Source organism: Lithobates pipiens, unplaced genomic scaffold (genome assembly GCF_037356315.1).
Source record: "Lithobates pipiens isolate NorthernLeopardFrog02 unplaced genomic scaffold, aLitPip1_a1.2 Scaffold_25, whole genome shotgun sequence".
Lineage (NCBI taxonomy): Eukaryota > Metazoa > Chordata > Amphibia > Anura > Ranidae > Lithobates > Lithobates pipiens.
Window position 1 is genome coordinate 148,469,607 of NW_027507787.1, and position 19,028 is coordinate 148,488,634.

At 45.6% G+C, this 19,028-nt stretch overlaps 1 protein-coding gene across 8 annotated transcripts in view; it reads left to right on the plus strand.

Annotated features, from left to right (window-relative positions):
• Positions 1-19,028, plus strand: part of AFAP1L2 (actin filament associated protein 1 like 2) — a 216,822-nt gene that overhangs the window by 77,245 nt on the left and 120,549 nt on the right. For all 8 annotated transcript variants that reach the window (XM_077454971.1, XM_077454975.1, XM_077454973.1 and 5 more), the window contains exon 2: positions 13,747-13,878. In XM_077454971.1, coding sequence (XP_077311097.1) covers positions 13,747-13,878 — 132 coding nt within the window. The remainder of the gene's footprint in view (positions 1-13,746; positions 13,879-19,028) is intronic.

Genomic DNA, 19,028 nt, shown 5'->3' on the forward strand with positions numbered 1-19,028 from the left:
CCCTGAACCCACTGAAAGTATCCCCTGCTCCCAAAGGACTTGTCCCCTCACCCATTAGATGTATCATCTGCATTCATGGACACAGGGCCGTCTTTAAAGTGGTTGTATACTCCATTTTTTTAACTTTTACCTACAGGAAAGCCTATAATAAGGCTTACCTGTAGGTAAAAAAAAATATATGATATTCCCCTCGGTATGCGCCGCTGACTGCAGCGGCACATGCGCACAGGGGATTCTCGGCTGAAAGTCCGGCAGTGGCCGGCCCGGCCGGGATGAAATCTCCCGCGCGCATGCGTGGGAGTGATGATATCGCGGCTCCGGCCACTCACAGCGCCGGAGCCGCGATACCCGGAAGAAACGCAGAGGGAGCATGTCAGCTCCCTCGGCGTGGATCGGGCCAGATGTCGGGGCCTCGTTCTAAGGTAAGCATTTCATAATGAGCTAGTATGCGGTGCATACTAGCTCATTATGCCTTTTGCTTTGCAGGTGTTAAAAAAAAATAAAAAAAATGTGCGGGTTTACTACCGCTTTAAGGCAGGGCAAAAGGGGCAGCTGCCCTGGGCCCTGTCATTGTTGGGGGGCCCAAAGCAGCTGCCTCATACTTGCCAACTATCCCAGTTTAAATTCCCTTGTTCTTTGAAGTTTTAGCCCTGTGCTGTGTCCCAATATCTCAGTGTGAAGTGCTGGTACTAATGCTGCCCAGCTCTGGCCTATTGTTGTGTACAGATGACTCACTCAGACCCTGTGTTTACATGTAAATAACCGGCATTCATATGTAAATAGCGGCGGCATTCATAAGTAAATAGCTGCGGCCATCAGTATTGATATGTAAATAAAGGCGACATTCATATGTATATCATGCCCCCCTGCAGCGAGGACATGATGTGCTGTAACCTCTAGCAACCAATCAGTGATCAGTAATACTGTACAGTAATCTCTAGCAACCAATTAATAAGCAGAAATCATTTGCTGTAACCCCTAGCAACTAATCCGTGAGCAGTAATGATATGCTGTAACCACTGGCAACAAATTGCAATAGCTGCCTGATCTGATACAGTAAACTGATTTTAAGTCTAGCTGCTATTTATTGTATGTCTCAGAGGATGTGAAGAGCGAAATTGCATGGGGGGGGGGGGGGGGGGGGATGGGCAAGAACATTTTTGCCCAGGGTCCGATTAGTATTAAAGATGGCCCTGCATGGACATACCCTATGAATCCATTGGATGTACTCCTTTTACCATTGGAAGTATCCCCTGCCCACAAAGGATGTACCCACTGCACCCATTAGATGCACCACCTTCACACATTGCACATACCTGCTGCACTCATTAGATGTACTCCCTGCACCCATTGGACATATCCCCTGCACTTGTTGGCTGTACCCTCTGAACCCATTGGATGTACTCCTGCGCTCAATGAATGTACCACTTCACCAATTGGATGTACACTCTTCACCCATTAGATGTACCCCCTCTCCCTACCCCACAAAGGACATACCCCTACACCCATTGGATGTATCCCCTGAACTTATTGGATGAACCTCCTTCACACATTGAATGTGCCCCCTGCACCCTATAGATGTTCCCGTGCCTCATTAAACATATCCCCTGCCCTCTTTAACCACTTATTCGGCTTCCATATAATATGTAGGCTTGTGCAATTCGTTTCGTAACGAATCGAAATTCGGCCAAATTTTGCATCTTTCGGACATTCGGATGCATCCGAATGTCCGAATAAAAAAAATAACAAATTACAACGAATACGAAAGAAATATAACGAATGAATTCGAATGAATTCGACATGATTCAACATTATTTCAACCGCATTCGAAATGATTTCAACATGATTCAACATTATTTCAACCGCATATTTTGTGACCCGACTTTAGGGCCATGTATCTCGGGGTCACTTGGTGTTAGACACTTCAAATTTGGATATGTTGTAGTGCTAGTATTATTGTGTTTGCATACCAAATTTGGGGTTTCTAGCTATAAGTGACCCCGAGATATGTGGCCCCAAAATCGGGTCGCAAAATGTCATTCTCTGCTCTATTAACTAATAACATTTTGCGACCCGAATTTGGGGCCACATATCTCGGGGTCACTTATAGCTAGAAACCCCAAATTTGGTATGCAAACACAATAGTACTAGCACTACAACATGTCTAAATTTGGAGTTTCTAGCACCAAGTGACCCCGAGATACATGGCCCTAAAGTCGGGTCACAAAATATTTTCGAATGTGGTTGAAATAATGTCGAATCATGTTGAAATCATTTCGAATCCGGTAGAAATATTTTCGAATTTCGTTGAAATATTTTCGAATGTGGCCGATTTTTCGAATTCGGTAGAAAACTAAACGAAATCCAAAAACGAATTTAAGGAAGTTAACGAATATAACTAAACGAAATTAATGAATTAACGAATTAAAACGAAACGAAACTAAACAAATTTTTTCCTTTTGCACATGTCTAATAATATGATTGCGAAATGCCATGTCTTTGCTGATTCAGTGTTAATGACAGGTCCTCTTAACGCACTTAATAAAATAAAATACAAATCTTCCACCAAATCAGATTAATCACAAACATTAGAAGGATCTTTCATTCCTGGCATTATTAACACAGACCTGATACATTGATTTTGTTTCCCTAGCAGGAAGCACACCGATCTTTCTCCTGACAAATGTGAAATAAGTAAATAAAGCTGCAGATTGCAGCAATAAATTTGGCCTCTTACAATAAACACGGTGAAGGCGATCCTGAGAATGGAATAATATCTGGCAGTTTTAATGGGTAATTTCCAGGAGTTTCCTACTCATTACTGAGTGCTAATTACATCTGCGCTGCTCAGGAATAGTTGTGTCATTAGAATTATCAGCAGAGCCGTGATTTTCTATCACTGTATAAACACTTTCAGATGTTCATGTTGGCATGGAAGCTGACAATTGTTTTCTGTGTGTCCTTGTTTTGATAGGCATTTTGCAATGGAGTAAAAGGCCTGTCGCTGCACTATGTGCGATTCACCCATTCAATTTATACGCAATCATTGTTGGTAAATCTAAGGCTCGTTTGCACTAGCTTCACTCTCTAAAGAGCGATCTGTGTCTGGAATGCTCTTCAGAGAGCATTTGACAGTGAGGAGGCATTGTAACGCCTTCTCGCCACCTGCATGCATTGCACGATGTTGCAGGGCAGTTGCAGCATGGCCCCCTTCACTTGGTAGCGCCAGCCATAAAATGAAGGAAGGGGTTAGGGATATGATTCCTGCCACGGGTGAGAAAAAAGCATTGCATCTGCCGCATGCGTATACCTCCAGCCGCTGTCTCTGCAGCTAAAGGGAGAGTGTGCGGGGGTGGTAAACACACAGTTTAACCACAAGTTTTTACCACCTCCCAACCGCTAGTGTGAATGAGACCTAATACTACAAACCTAAGTATAAATGAAACAAAATTGCTGCATTTTATGTGAAACATTGTAACCGCTCTACAATTTAGAAAAAAACTAAAAACTCTTGAGTATTACAACCGCTAAACTTTTTTTTGTCTCTATTTGTGGCCGATTGGGACAGCCAGGTTGCATGGAGGTCTCTTCAATTAGCTGAGGTATGGTTCACCTTTTACAGATATTTATATATATATATATATATATATATATATATATATATATATATATATATATATATATATATATATATATATATATATATATACCACAAACCACACCATTAAGGACATGCAAAACTAGAATTGCTGATTTATATTGTAGAACCACAAGAAGCCTGATAAAAATATGTATATATAAAAAAAAAGATATATATTTATATATATAAACACAAATGTAGACAAACTCATGCACACGCACCCACAGCATATGGCCCCATGTATGAAAACCCCTCCAAATGGTTGAGTTCAGACATTTCCAGTGAAGGATAATGTTTAGATCTCATCATTCAAATACATTTTAGACAGTTGTGCTCTTCCATCCTTCTAGTAACAGTTTAGTGAAGATCCTTTTCTATTCCAACATGACTGGGGCCCTGTGTACAAAGCCAGTTTCATAAAGACATGGTTTGTCCAGTTTGGTGTATAGCAGGGGTGCAGGGTTGCCAACTGTCAGTAAATTGAGACAGTTTGTAAAATCAATAATTTTTTTTATATCTGTCTGTGAATGTCCAATATGGACATTTAGGGATGTCCAACCTATGGCCCATGGGCCGTACGCAGTCCAAGGCGGCTATGAATGCGCCCCAACACAAAATCAGAAACTTATTTAAAAAAAAAAATTTTTTTTTTTTTTGTAAAAATGCGTTTAGACTTAGTGAACACATGCAGCCGAAGAAAAAAATTGACAGTGGGATTTATTTACTAAAGCTAAAGAGTACAAAATCAGTCACACTTCTGCATAGAAACCAATCAGCTTCCAGTTTTTATTGCCAAAGCTTACTTGAACAAGCTGAGGTTAGAAGCAGATTGGTTTCTCTGCAAAAGTGTGACTAATCCGGCATGCTTTAGCTTTAGTAAATAAACCCCCGTGTCTCTTTATTTGGCTTTTAAAAGTTTTGTCACCCCAAAGATAAATCTCCCACTCCTCACAATCACATCTTATTCATCTCATCAGTTTTCAGCAGCACCAATATTTGTGAGCAACTGTTTTCAAGGATGAAGCACATGAAGGGCAAAAAAAACAAAACGATATACACTCTATTGCCAAAAGTATTGGGACACTTGCCTTTACACGTACATGAGTTTAATGACATCCCGGTCTTGGTCCGTAGGGTCCAATATTGAGTTGACTCACCCTTTGCAGCTATAACAGCTTCAACTATTCTGGGAAGGCTGTCCACAAGGTTTAGGAGTGTGGCTAATGTCTATGGCAACGATTGAACATTTGTGAGGTCAGGCACTGATGTTGAACGAGAAGGCCGGGCTTGCGGTCTCCACTGTAATTCATCCCAAAGGTGTTCTGTTGGGTTGAGGTCAGGCCATTCAAGTTCCCTTATCCCAAACTCAAATTGCAGCAGCATGTGTCACCATGAAATTGCAGCAGCATGGGTCCCAACAAATTGCAGCAGCATGTGTCACCACCAAGTTGTAGCACCATGCGTCCCAAGTTGCAGCAGCATGCGTCCCACCAAATTGCAGCAGCATGCGTCCCACCAAATTGCAGCAGCATGCGTCACCATCAATTGCAGCAGCATGTGTCACTGACAAATTGCAGCAGCATGTGTCACCGCCAAATTGCAGCAGCATGTGTCACCGCCAAATTGCAGCAGCATGTGTCACCGCCAAGTTGCAGCATATGTGTCCCACCAAATTGCAGCAGCATGTGTCGCCATCAATTGCAGCAGCATGGGTCCCACCAAATTGCAGCTGCATAGGTCCCACCAAATTGCAGCAGCATGTGTCACCACCAAGTTGCAGCACCATGCGTTCCACCAAGTTGCAGCAGCATGCGTCCCACCAAATTGCAGCAGCATGCGTCCCACCAAATTGCAGCAGCATGCGTCCCACCAAGTTGCAGCAGCATGCTTCCCACCAAGTTGCAGCAGCATGCGTCCCCGCCAAATTGCAGCAGCATGCGTCACCGCCAAATTGCAGCAGCATGCGTCACCGCCAAATTGCAGCAGCATGCGTCACCGCCAAGTTGCAGCAGCATGCGTCCCACCAAGTTGCAGCAGCATGCGTCCCACCAAGTTGCAGCAGCATATGCGTCCCACCAAGTTGCAGCAGCATATGCGTCCCACCAAGTTGCAGCAGCATAGGCGTCCCACCCAGTTGCAGCAGCTTATGCGTCCCACCCAGTTGCAGCAGCATATGCGTCCCACCCAGTTGCAGCGGCATATGCGTCCCACCCAGTTGCAGCAGCATATGCGTCCCACCCAGTTGCAGCAGCATATGCGTCCCATCCAGTTGCAGCAGCATATGCGTCCCATCCAGTTGCAGCAGCATATGCGTCCCACCCAGTTGCAGCAGCCTCACATCAAACCCCCCCTCCCCCCTTACTTACCTTGCAGTGCGTTGTCCTCTCCAATGATGTCTCCTGTGGAGAGGTCCGTCCTCTCATACTTCCTGGTTCCTCTCTCCTGGGCACAGTGCCACTTAAACTGGCCGGCCATAGTAATATATACTATGAATGAGTGGAAGCTACTCGGTGCTCCAGACAGTGCCGCAAGGCGGGCTAAATGCCCGCAAATAAAGTGTCACATCTGAAATCTCATGATTGCATAGACGTAGCGCTTCCCATAGGTGCACTGTGTCTGGCATCCAAACACAGTGTACTTAGGACCCTTTTTTTATTTTTTTAAGGGTCAGCTTTAAAAAAAAAAAAAATATATATATATATATATATATATATATATATATATATATATATATTTATGGTTGGAGCCCTCCGCTGTAAGAGATATGAAAGAACACATAAACACGTCACAAGACTAACAACATAAAATAGACCTGAATTGTGCCCTTGGTCTGCTGTAAGGTAAGCCCTGGTGAGCTGGGCGGTGAGCCCTGCTCTGCTGGGCGATATGCCAAGAGAAGGCCGCATACCTTAAGAAAGTAAATGGATGTTTCTGTAGAGAAACGTGTTTTAAGTGAAGTACTCTAAGAAGGGAAATGGGTGGGTGGGTACCTTGCACTGGAACCGACACAGACCGTTGTGGGTGGTCTGATTATATACCCTCCGGGCTCCTCCCATAATTACGGGCCACCATACTGGCCCTCTTATTTATGGTTGGAGCCCTCCGCTGTAAGAGATATGAAAGAACACATAAACACGTCACAAGACTAACAACATAAAATAGACCTGAATTGTGCCCTTGGTCTGCTGTAAGGTAAGCCCTGGTGAGCTGGGCGGTGAGCCCTGCTCTGCTGGGCGATATGCCAAGAGAAGGCCGCAAAAGATTTGGTGTAGGGAGGTAATTATTAATTTATGTACAGCAAGACACTACGGGGCAAAGTTTCTGAAGGCTCAGGACATTTCCACTTGTGGATTGGAGATGTATCGAGTAAAGCAGGTGGATTCCCGCCTGCCCATCTTTGATCGCGTGGACTGGGACCCCGTTTCGTGAGGCTGCTGATGCTGCTCCAATGCGAAAGAATGTCCAAGAAAATGACCAAGGTCCTGGCCTAATGTGCTCAAAAGGAACCTGACGTGACTAATGAACTGGTTGCTGCCTGGGGTACTAATCGAGAACGGTAGTAATGGGCTGTCCTGCGAGAGATCAAACATATGGGCCAAAAATTGATCTAGGATGGACACGGGTCACCAGGCTTTGAGAGTTTGGAAAGGTTTTAGGTCAACCCCTGGACCGGACTATTGTGTTTTGGACACGCTGAGGAGCAAGATGAAGTCTGATGGCGTGTGAGGTGGTGTCTATGTAACACTTTACAACTGGGATGGTGACAGTATTCACTGGGGCGTAAGAAGCTGTAGAAAGCCAGGTAGATGGCTGCTTGAAGGACCAGGCTGAATTTAGCCAAAAGAGGAATGTGACAGGATGAAAGACACGTCTCGGAATATGGCGCTGGTGACGGGTAGCCGTTTGATACTGATTTGGGGTCATTGCCTGTGAATACCACACAACATGGTCTTGACCGTATGGGCGGCGAACAAGACGGTTTGTTAGGATCTCATAAGGGGATGAAATACTGGATGTCAGCTGAGTGGGATCTAAGGTATTGTGTGACAATGCCAACTGTGTGCGGTGGCATAATATGAAGACCGGGATGTGATGGAGAACTCTTGGTATTGCTCTGGGGTTTGAGGCTAGTAACCTGACATAGAACCTCTAGGCTGCCCGGTAGGCCTTCAGGGTGTTGTGAGATAGTGAAAGATTAATAAGGCAGGTAGCATCGTGAAAGTGTTGTTTGAATCCGAGGTTAGCTACGACCAGTGTGGGATAAGAGACATGGTCGGGTCGGTTCCAGGTTCCTGCAAAAAATAACGAAGCAAAGTTAACGGGTAGTGCGTCGGCCAGATTATTGCATTTGTCTGGGATGTGGACGCATAGGACGTTAGATTGGTGCTGTGGGGATAGTGGCACCAGCCTGCACAGGAAGGCCACGATGGCCAGCTACTAGGACCTCCTTTATTGGTTTATTGGCTTGGTTGTCTGTGGAGAACGCCACTGTTTGTCCTGCCCAGTTGTTGCACCAGACTTGAGCTGCTGCGACAATGGGGTAGAGGTCGAACAAAGAGGAGGACTAACTGAACCCAGAAATCAAGAGGATTTCTGACGGCCATGGCCCTATAAACCCAATTTGACCAAAATTGAGGCGAGGACCTGTGGAGGCTGCGGTGACCATGACTACCTGAGATGGAGAGAGATGCTGAAGGAATACACATTGGCATGCCATTCCAATTTGTGAGAAATTCGACTCTCATGGGCAGATCTGCTATAGCTGGCACATCTTAATTTAAGGATTTAGTCAGGGTCTTTGCCTGGAAGAGAAACACTAAAAGATGGGAGGTAAAAGATCCCCTTGAGTCTGGCTGCTGCCTTGGCTGAAAATGAGCAGTGATAGTCAAAGGATGGGCACCCTGTGTACTTGTGACCTGCTGCGTGCAGATACGGGTCCAATTCTACCCTCCTGTTGGGGTTGCTCTGCCTAGCATGTCTCTGACTGTCCCCAAGGCCCGCACAAACTCTGTGACAGTGAGCTTGCGATTAAGTAAAGGGTCTCTGGTCTTCAGGATGACGGAGACATCTCCCTGCGAATATGATTTGTTCTAGGCCAAGTTGTGTACTGCTATGAGGAGGGATGCTAAGTTAACGTCGTTGTCATCCAAGATGTCCTCCTAGATGCCCTGCTAGGACAAGGTGTGCAGGGAAGACGATGGTGCATCTGTAAGTGAAGGTACGGGAATGACGGTGGTGACTGGAGCTGGTAGGGGCATGGCTGGGCGTACCTCCAGGGCTGTCACTCTGCTTGGACTTCAGGGACTGCTGCTGACAGTGTGGTTACCCAGGAGTGCAGCTGAGTAGTCGCAAAGAAGATAGACTGAAGTGGTGCCTGGAAGGGCTGCCACTGGCGGTGGAAACAGTAGCCTAAAGGCTTGGTTTCCTGGCTGCAGCAGGGTAGGATTTACTCCTGCGACACCGTTCTGTTATGAGTTTATATATATATATATATATATATATATATATATATATATATATATATATATATATATATATATATATTTTTTGTGTTTTTTTTTTTTTTTGTTTATTTTTTTATTGGTCCAAGCTCTTGTGAGACTAAACCGCCGCTTGCTGAGCCCGTAAAGGGTGATGGCAGGGCTGAGGCAAAGTCCTCACTGTCTGCCTGCGACATGGCGTCAACTAAAAGCAAGGGGGGGTATGTTTGAGGTAAGTTGCAAAGGTAGGAGCGGATAGTTGCGTTGGGTAGATAAGATGAAAGGCGGAAGGAAACAAGAAGAATAGGACAAGGAACGACAGCCATAGTGACAGTTGGTTTGTGCTCGAGCGCTGTTGAGTGTGACTTTAGAAAACTCAAAAGAATGCGTAACAACCGAGGTGAGCCAGGAGGTGACTGGCTAGGTAACCGATAGCTCGGGTGTCAGTCTGTGCTCGGCACAGACTAATGAACCAGAGCGCCCCAGGGCGGACTGGGGTGGGTAGCTGAAGTCTGGTATACTAAGTAGGAATGTTGCGATCTGTAGTTAATTGACGTGGGTTCGGTCTACTAATGCTTGCACTGCCAGCAAGTATGGAGATTAGGCGACCTTGTCTGCGTATTGAAGGCTTGTGCTTCGAAAACAGAGTGAAGTGCACAGAAGTATGTGACAGTTGCTAACGCCTCAGGAGCAGGTCAAATTCTGTATGTGAAGTAAAAATATGTAGTGAAAGTGTGTTTAAGAGAAAGGGGGAATCCCATTGAACTACACACCTGACTTTATGCCCTAGTTGTGAAGTTGACTGGTTGGAGGCGAGAACTGAGTTGACCGGGAGCCTGTAGTAAGGTGACATGAGAATTTCGTTTTGACGATGGGGATTGCAAAGAGCTGTTTGGGGCAAAGCTGGCCCCCTGGTGAAGATGCAAGCCCTCGACAATGTTTTTTTTTTTTTTTTTTTTTTTTTTTTTGGGAGATACTGTCCAAACCTGGTGCAGGGTGGACTAACTGGTGTTCTAACTGGCCTAAAAGGGGAAAGCGACAGAGAAAACGATGAGCAGCCGTGTTGCTACTGGAGACGATGAGTGGCAGTTTGAGCCATTCGCTGAAATGCTTGCAGCGATTGCAAGGAAGCGGCCTTATTTGAATTATAATTTGAATTATGAGGTGAGAATGAATGAATGAATGAATGAATGAGGTGAACAGCTGTGTTGCTACTGGAGACGATGAGTGGCCGTATTAAGCTATTGCAGAGATGCTTGCAGCAATTTGCAAGAAAGCAGCTTTATTTGAATCTATAAATTTAATTATAAGTGTGTAGGAATGAGGAGAGCAGCCGTTTTTCTACTAGAGATGAGATTTGAAAGGTGAAAGCAATGTTTTGCGGATTTATAAGTGTGTAGGTATGAGGTGAACAGCAGTGTTGCTACTGGAAACGATTGGCAGTTTTGAGCCAAATGCAGAAAAGACTTGCAGCGATTGCAAGAACGCAGCTTTGTTGAAAGGCGAAAGAAAGGTTATAGAGGAAATGTGATTATGTAGGAATGACCGTGCGCAACACTGAGCAAATTGGTGGAGAGAATTGTGTACGATCATGTATGGATAGACGGAGAAGGTCAAATGTAAGTACTGCTGAATTCGTACAGTCGATGTGACTAGTTTGAACTGGGCTATAGCTATGGAATAGTCTGCGAAATATTTGACTCATTTGAGTCGGTGATGCAACAGGATTCGGCTTGGTTGTTAGAGTTGCGTTTGGCAAGGACTGGAATCGTTGCGCCGACGCTGCGACTAAACTCGAATCCTCCGTAGATGCGACTGAGAGGCTCGTATATGGGATCCGACCGTATCGCTGAGGATATGGCTGGGTTCGGATTGATTGAATTGTGATGGTGGTTGAAGGGGCTGGTGATTGTCAATGATCCGAAACATAGAAGCGAAGTTGCGACTAGATTCGAAACGGCTGTAGGTGCGAGGTGACTACAGGGCTCGTATGACAGATCTGCCCGTGTTGCAGATGATATGGCTGGGTTTGAATCGACTAAATGGTGATGGCGGTTGAAGGGGCTTGTGACTGCCAAGGATCCGAAACATAGAAGCGAAGTTGCGACTAGATTTCAAATCGGCCGTAGATATGAGGTGACTACGGGGCTCGTATAACAGATCTGACCGTATTGCCGATGATATGGCTGGGTTCGAATCAACTAAATGGTGATGACGGTTGAAGGGGCTTGTGATTGCCGAGGATCCGAAACATAGAAGCGAAGTTGCGACTAGATTTCGAATCGGCCGTAGATGCGAGGTGAGTAAGGGGCTTGAATTTCGGATTTGACCGCATCGACCGTGAAGTGATCGGCTCGAGTAAACCCGCGTTGGGTAGAAAGGATGAAATACATGAAAGATGACATAGACTTACGGTGGCGTAAGTGCGACTTTGCAAAACGAACATGATAAACGAACATGATAAGGTAACTATTGGAGTTTAGAAGAGCGGTAACAACAAAGTCCTACCTGCGACAGCGAGTGTGTAGCGGTCCGAGCGTGGGACAATCAATGAAGATATACGACCGATCTCGAAGGTACAACTACGTGGACATGCAGTGAGTTGGCAGAGTCAGCCTCTGCAATGCATTTGACACGAATCAGCTCAAAAATGTATGAGATGAATCTGATATAAATTGGCAGTAAGGAGTATCTGATACGAATTGGTTGTAGAGTGTATGCCATTCCTTACTGTGAAACCAAACACCTATCAACCACCCATCCCCCCAGGCTAGTCAAGTGCAGGAAAGACATCAGGTGGGTTTAATTACCCCTCAATCAGCCACAGAAACCCATACAAACAATACCTGTTTATCTCAAAAAAGGATGAGAACAGTGAATTTTATAACCAGTGAAGCCTATGGCGAGTGATAACGAGGAACAACTGATAGCAACTCGGCTGTGCCGAACAACGTCGGGACATGAGTGTCAACAACTCAGAGGTAGGTTTTGCAAAAGGGGTGCAGGATAGTAAGCATGATAAGCCGCAAGTTTGCACATGATATGAAAAGATTCGGATACTACTTATCTGCGACCATGAGCGGGAACCACCGACGAAGACCACGAATGAAGAAGCCGAAGTGCACCTACGATTGGACACACAGATAGACGACCGTGAGGGGGCTGAGAAGAGTCAACCCCTTGATGTGCAGTACCTTGCACTGGAACCGACACAGACCGTTGTGGGTGGTCTGATTATATACCCTCCGGGCTCCTCCCATAATTACGGGCCACCATACTGGCCCTCTTATATATATAATTTATTATTATTATTATTATTATTATTTTTGACTGCCTGGAGGGGAGGGGCCCCTGAAGAACTCTTGCGTCTTGCACCAAGCCCTGTCCTCAATCCTACTGAACACCTTTGGGAAGAATCCATCATCAGTATTTGACCTCACAGATGGGCACAAATACCCAGACACCTTCCAAAATCCTGTGGAAAGCCTTCCCAGAGGAGTGGAGGATGTGTCCACAAAGTGGGACAACTTTGTATTATTGGGCATTGGGGTGATGGGGTGGGGGAGCAACTCCATATTATGGTTTTGGAATTGGATGTTCAACAAGCTCATATAGCTTTGATGGACAAGTGTCCACCAACCTGTACCCCTATAGAGCATAGGTTCAGCTCGATGATATGTATTTTTTTCACATATCAGTAAATTTCTTTAGAAGCATGTTGAAGGAAGTCGAGAATGAGAAGTTTTATTAACCTCAGATTTTATCTTTTGATATTTAAATTGATAGATTTTCACGTGTTGCCACAAACATTCTGACCTAAAATGCTCCTATACTTCTTTGTACAACATGGGAACATTTATACACACGATCGGACTTTCCGACAACAAAACTATGGATTTTTGTTTGAAGGATGTTGGCTCCAATTGTCTTGCAAACACACAAATGTTGGCCAACAATAACGAATGTGGGAATGCGGTGACATACAAGACGTACGACGAGCCGAGAAAAAGGATGTTCAATAGTCTCCTTCTGCTTGATTGCGAGCATGCGTGAATTTTTGTGCATTGGACTTGTGTTGTACACACGATCGGAAATTCCGACAACAAAGTCTTGTTGGCGGAAAATTTGAGAACCTGCTAGCCAACATTTGTTGGCGGAAAGTCTGACAACAAATGTTTGATGGAGCATGCACACGGTCAGACTTTCAGCCAACAAGCTCACATCCAAGATTTGTCGGAAAATCCGATAGTGTGTACGGGGCAATAGAGTGAAGGGGACTTTGTGAACTGCAATCAATTACCATTGCTCGTTTTTCAATGCCTTGGTTTGTGCTTCTCATGTGAGTTAATTCTTGGAAATAGTAGTCAAAAGTTGGCTCCAATAGGAAGGTGCCCACACACATACACAGCAATTGTAACCAGATTGGATTTAATTTTTTTTTTGTTTTTTTTACACACATATAAAATAAAAATAAGGTAACATTTTCTACAAGTGGCATAAGATTTGTATGACATATGATATCCGGCTCAGGGCTTGGAGCTCCTACTGTACAGAAGTATAGAAGAGGCTTTGCGATGCATGTTGTGTTTCTGCTATAAATTCCAACATTTCCATCTGTTTTCCCAGCCCTACAGCGTCTTCTGACCGAGCTGGAAGATTTCCTGCGCATCCTGGACAAGGAGAACCTCAGCAGTGCCGCCATCCTGAAAAAATGTCTGCTTTCCGAAATCCTCCAGATGTACGTCAAATCCAACAGCAGTAAGTACAAGGCGCCTACTAAGAGAGCCACAGACCCGATACAAAGTAACAATCACCCCAAAAATAAAACCCGACGCAACATCAGACTACCACATAAACCCCAAATTTACAACTAGCCCAAATACCAGGACAATGTCTTCATCTGCTTTTTTCACCAGAAAGAAGGTCTCAATTCAGTTACGGGGTAAAATGTGAATAATTTAAAGTGATTTTAAAAGCTTGTTGTTTTTTGTATTTAAAATAACGAACATGTTATACTTACCTGCTCTGTGCAATGGTTTTGCACAAAGCGGCCACGATCCTCCTATTATGGGGTCCACGGCCAATGCCCCCCCCCCCCCCAACACACACATACCAAGTGCCCCCATAGGAAGCCACTTTCTCGCCCTGCTTCCATGGGAAACACAGAACAGGGCTCGGCCTGGTCCCCGATCCTTGTCACTGGCTCCCGTTGCTGTATCGTGATCGGGGCTCAGGAATGTATTTTGTGGTGGGGGCTGCAGGGGGAGCTGCATACAGAAGGTTTTTAGTTTACTACATAGGATGCAGAGGGGTAAAAAAAAACCTTCTGCCTTTTAAATTCAATTTAATGCATCTCCTAGTAAGTGGGTGTTTTAAAAGAGAGGTATGGGGTTTACACAATAAAAACCTGACTCACCTAGGTGGATGCAACACCGATTCAATGCTGCATCTGTACCCCGCCACCCCTGCACTGAGAACTGAGGGATCAAACACTGCTGATCGCTTAGTTAATCACTCCCCTCTGAGCAGAGGGTGGTGCATGAGAGTCACCGACTCTCTGCTCTGCCCATCCAGCACTCACTGGAGTGCTAGGCTGTGGAAGGGGCAGGAGCAGCTGGCTTAGTCTCCCAGCAGTGCAGCTGAGAGGTGGGAGCCAGCTGCAAGTCCAGGCTGGGGAAAGATCCTGAGTTTACATTCGGAATCCACACAGATGTGGCCCCCCTTTATGCCTAGATAGTAGGACGGTGGGGACAGTGGGATGTAGAGGAACCGATTCCTCCATGTAGCTGCTGAATGCCTGCTTCTTTCCCCCTCCCTCCCACTGACATTCAGCAGCTGCAGGAGGGACATTGGTTTTCCACATGCTGTCTCCCTATGCCTGTCCTGCTGTCCTGGGCTCCTGTGTCTTTCCCTGGCCCTCCTTATCAAGTTGAGTAAATCAATAGATGTGCTTTCCCAAGAAATCAGGGCCTTCAAAAAACCCTGGAATAGCAATACAATACAGATCTGGCTTTAGGGGCACTATTCCTCCTACAGACACCAACTATGTGGACATAATTCTTCCCACTGACACCAGTGATGGGGCACTATTCCTCCCACTGACACCAGTGATGGGGCACTATTCCTCCCACTGACACCAGTGATGGGGCACTATTCCTCCCACTGACACCAGTGATGGGGCACTATTCCTCTCACTGACACCAGTGATGGGGCACTATTCCTCCCACTGACGCCAGTGATGGGGCACTATTCCTCCCACTGATGCCAGTGATGGGGCACTATTCCTCCCACTGACGCCAGTGATGGGGCACTATTCCTCCCACTGACGCCAGTGATGGGGCACTATTCCTCCCACTGACGCCAGTGATGGGGCACTATTCCTCTCACTGACGCCAGTGATGGGGCACTATTCCTCCCACTGACGCCAGTGATGGGGCACTATTCCTCCCACTGACGCCAGTGATGGGGCACTATTCCTCCCACTGACGCCAGTGATGGGGCACTATTCCTCCCACTGACGCCAGTGATGGGGCACTATTCCTCCCACTGACGCCAGTGATGGGGCACTATTCCTCCCACTGACGCCAGTGATGGGGCACTATTCCTCCCACTGACGCCAGTGATGGGGCACTATTCCTCCCACTGACGCCAGTGATGGGGCACTATTCCTCCCACTGACGCCAGTGATGGGGCACTATTCCTCCCACTGACGCCAGTGATGGGGCACTATTCCTCCCACTGACGCCAGTGATGGGGCACTATTCCTCCCACTGACGCCAGTGATGGGGCACTATTCCTCCCACTGACGCCAGTGATGGGGCACTATTCCTCCCACTGACACCAGTGATGGGGCACTATTCCTCCCACTGACACCAGTGATGGGGCACTATTCCTCCCACTGACACTAGTGATGGGGCACTATTCCTCCCACTGACACTAGTGATGGGGCACTATTTCTCTCGTTGACACCAGGACATTATCTACTCCCACTGGCCACAGTCTGGTCCCCCTAAAGTCTGAAGGATCGTAAACTAACCCTTTGTTTAGAAAGTTTGGAGACCCCTGCTATAGATGGACACTTACAGATCCATTCCCAAGTTCACTTGCGCCAGTACATCCCACTCCCCAAAAAAGGAGAAGTAGAAGATAAAATAGAAATTAAGAAGCCTCTACAAGCTATATGTGTGTGGAAAACACTGCTTAATAATACAAATCCATGTTTCCCCACCCTTCCTGTCAAGAGTAATGAACTGCTACACTGTGCCCACAGTAGCCTTCTGAGAGACAAAATTAGAAACTTGTAAATATGGAAGGCACTATGGCTGACTTGTTTTTAAAGTGGCAAGTTCCAGGGTCGTCATCCTCATTCTGACTGCACTTCAAAGTGAATGATTGACATGCATTCAAACTGAGAAGTTCCAGGGCCTGTATGCTTTGTTGGGACAGTGGCTTTTGCAGTAGTCAAGTGCGGAGAAGACTGAGGGGCCCAGTCCATGCCAACATAACACAAGTCTTCCATGGTGTCTGCCATATTACTGCCTGCACAGATATAGGAATAAGGGCACGCATCCGAGAGCAAAAACACACGTGTATATCAGCAGAGCAGTGGACAGTGTCAGTAGAGCAAAGATTGGTGTCAGTAGGGCAGTGGGCGGTGTCTTTATTATTATTTTTTTATTATTTTTTACTATTTAGTTTTTTTCAATATTTTTTAGAATATTTTTTTATTATGGATTTACAATTTCTTTAGGAGCCCCATTGGGGGGGCTTTGGTGAAATATCAAGGGTCTAAAAAAAAACCTTGAGGTCTCACTTCGGAGACAGAGAAAGGGACTGAGGACAGAGCTTCCCCAGTCCCATTCTTTGACACCTCAGCTGTACTGGACAGTGAAGGAATGGGAAGTGCTGTGTGCTGAGGGACGTAGTTTACTATGCTTCAGTTAAGAATGAACAATGGAGCGTTTGGTACAGATCACTCACTGTGTTCATTCAGAACACCCTGTGTGCACACCTATGGATATATGACTTGTTCCCACCAGGTAAATTGAGCTGTGTTGGTCAACGCCGACTCAGACCAAGGATGCTTTAAAAAGAATGTGACCTGTTAACACCACCCTAGTATGTAGTATTAGTATTTTGAACCTTGGTGGGGACGAAACCAAAAAAAACCCCTAGAAAACCTGTGTGACTGGGGTTTTTATCCACCTATGGTCACACCGTAAAGACACAGATCTGATGATGAGGCTTAAAACCCAAATCACGTATTTCCTGGCCCTTATCCTTCAGTATTGATGGTCTGTTTTTTTCCAGAGTTTTGCAACCGTTATCTTAGCGGCTATAAAAAAAATAAGTCAGAAACTAATTTAAACAGTATTTAGGAAGGCATTTCGCAATAAATCCTTTTCAAAAATTCCTAAACGTGATCCTGATTGTATGGGACCATAAACCCGACATCCTCCTAGATGAATGGAATGATCGATGTCCCTACTATTTCTTCCATTCCTCCAAGGTAGGCGCACATTAGCAAGCCGGCGCCTTGTCACTGGAGGTCGTGCGGAGGCCACGCTGACCGCCGTTTTTAATTAATCGCCAGACGTGGAGAATATTGCTGTTTGGATTGCAGTCCTCCTATCACACATTCCAGATGTTCCGCTGATATATACTCTGATGATGAAAGAGACCGCAGCCAGCAAATTCCTCCATAGTAGCCACACATGCTGTGATAGTAAAGAGGATTGCGTCCGGATTGTACAGACTGCCAGCTGACTGCCGAGATGTTGGATTGCTACACTTAAAGTGGAACTCTAGCCTTCCCTTGAGGCTCCATTCACACTTGTAGGACTCCAAAGTTGCACCGACTTTGGAGTGCAACTTTGGTGCACCTTTTTGGATGGGTGCAACTTGAATATGTCTTTGGCTTTCACCAGTGATAATGGACAACTGTTGCATTGTATAAAATTCAGGTACAACTTTCATGCAACTTCTGAGGGTCGCCATTGAAGTCTATGGCCCTCAGGTTGCATTAAAGTGGGACCAAAGTAATGCATGAATTTCTTTGAAGTTGCTGCAATTTTAAGTCGCACATATATGAATGGTTCTCATTGGAAAACATGGGGAACGACTTGCCATGCCTCTTTGATGTCCAAAGTTGCATGACAAGTCGCACAACTGTAAATGGAGCCTCGGCCTTGCACAGTTGTACCGGCTTCTCTCCTGGACTGAAATGGCTTAATCTGATTTCACTGCATACTCTAAGCTTCTCATAGTGTGCATTAGAAGCTGCAGCAAGTGAGAGAGAGCCCTCCTCATTTCCTGGCTGGAGGACTTCCAGCATTATCCAGCCTTCCCTTCCCCAGCCCAGGCCTTTGCATTCATTAAATTTCAGTTCTGATTGAGGCTCAGTATCACATGGCATTACCCTGGAGGCTGGGGGGGGGGGGGGGGGCACAAAAAAACAGTCTGCATAGGTATTCCCACCTCTTCAGATTGATATCCACCTATCAAGACATTTGGTATTTGCATAACTCCTCCCAAGGGCCATCTCACTGCTTTGATCAGGGCTGAGAGTAATTCAAAAGGGATGCAGACACTGCAATTTTCTTATTAGAACACCGAAAGTGCATCAGCTGATTATTAATGAACCAGACACTCCCATTCTGAATGAGTATGCGATCAGTCTGGTGAAACAAAGCACAATTTCTTTACAGCAACAAAAGGGAGAAATCTGCCACAAAGTTTGTTAAAATCCCTGTAATGTACATTGCTCACCCGAAGGGGTTCATTTTTTCTTCTTACAAAAAATTGAGTTACTCTTTAAATATACAGTATTCTTCAATACAGGGCCATGCTGCCGATGTAGCCAATTGAGGCAGTCATATCAGATGGAACTCTGGTGGTCACTTGGGAGG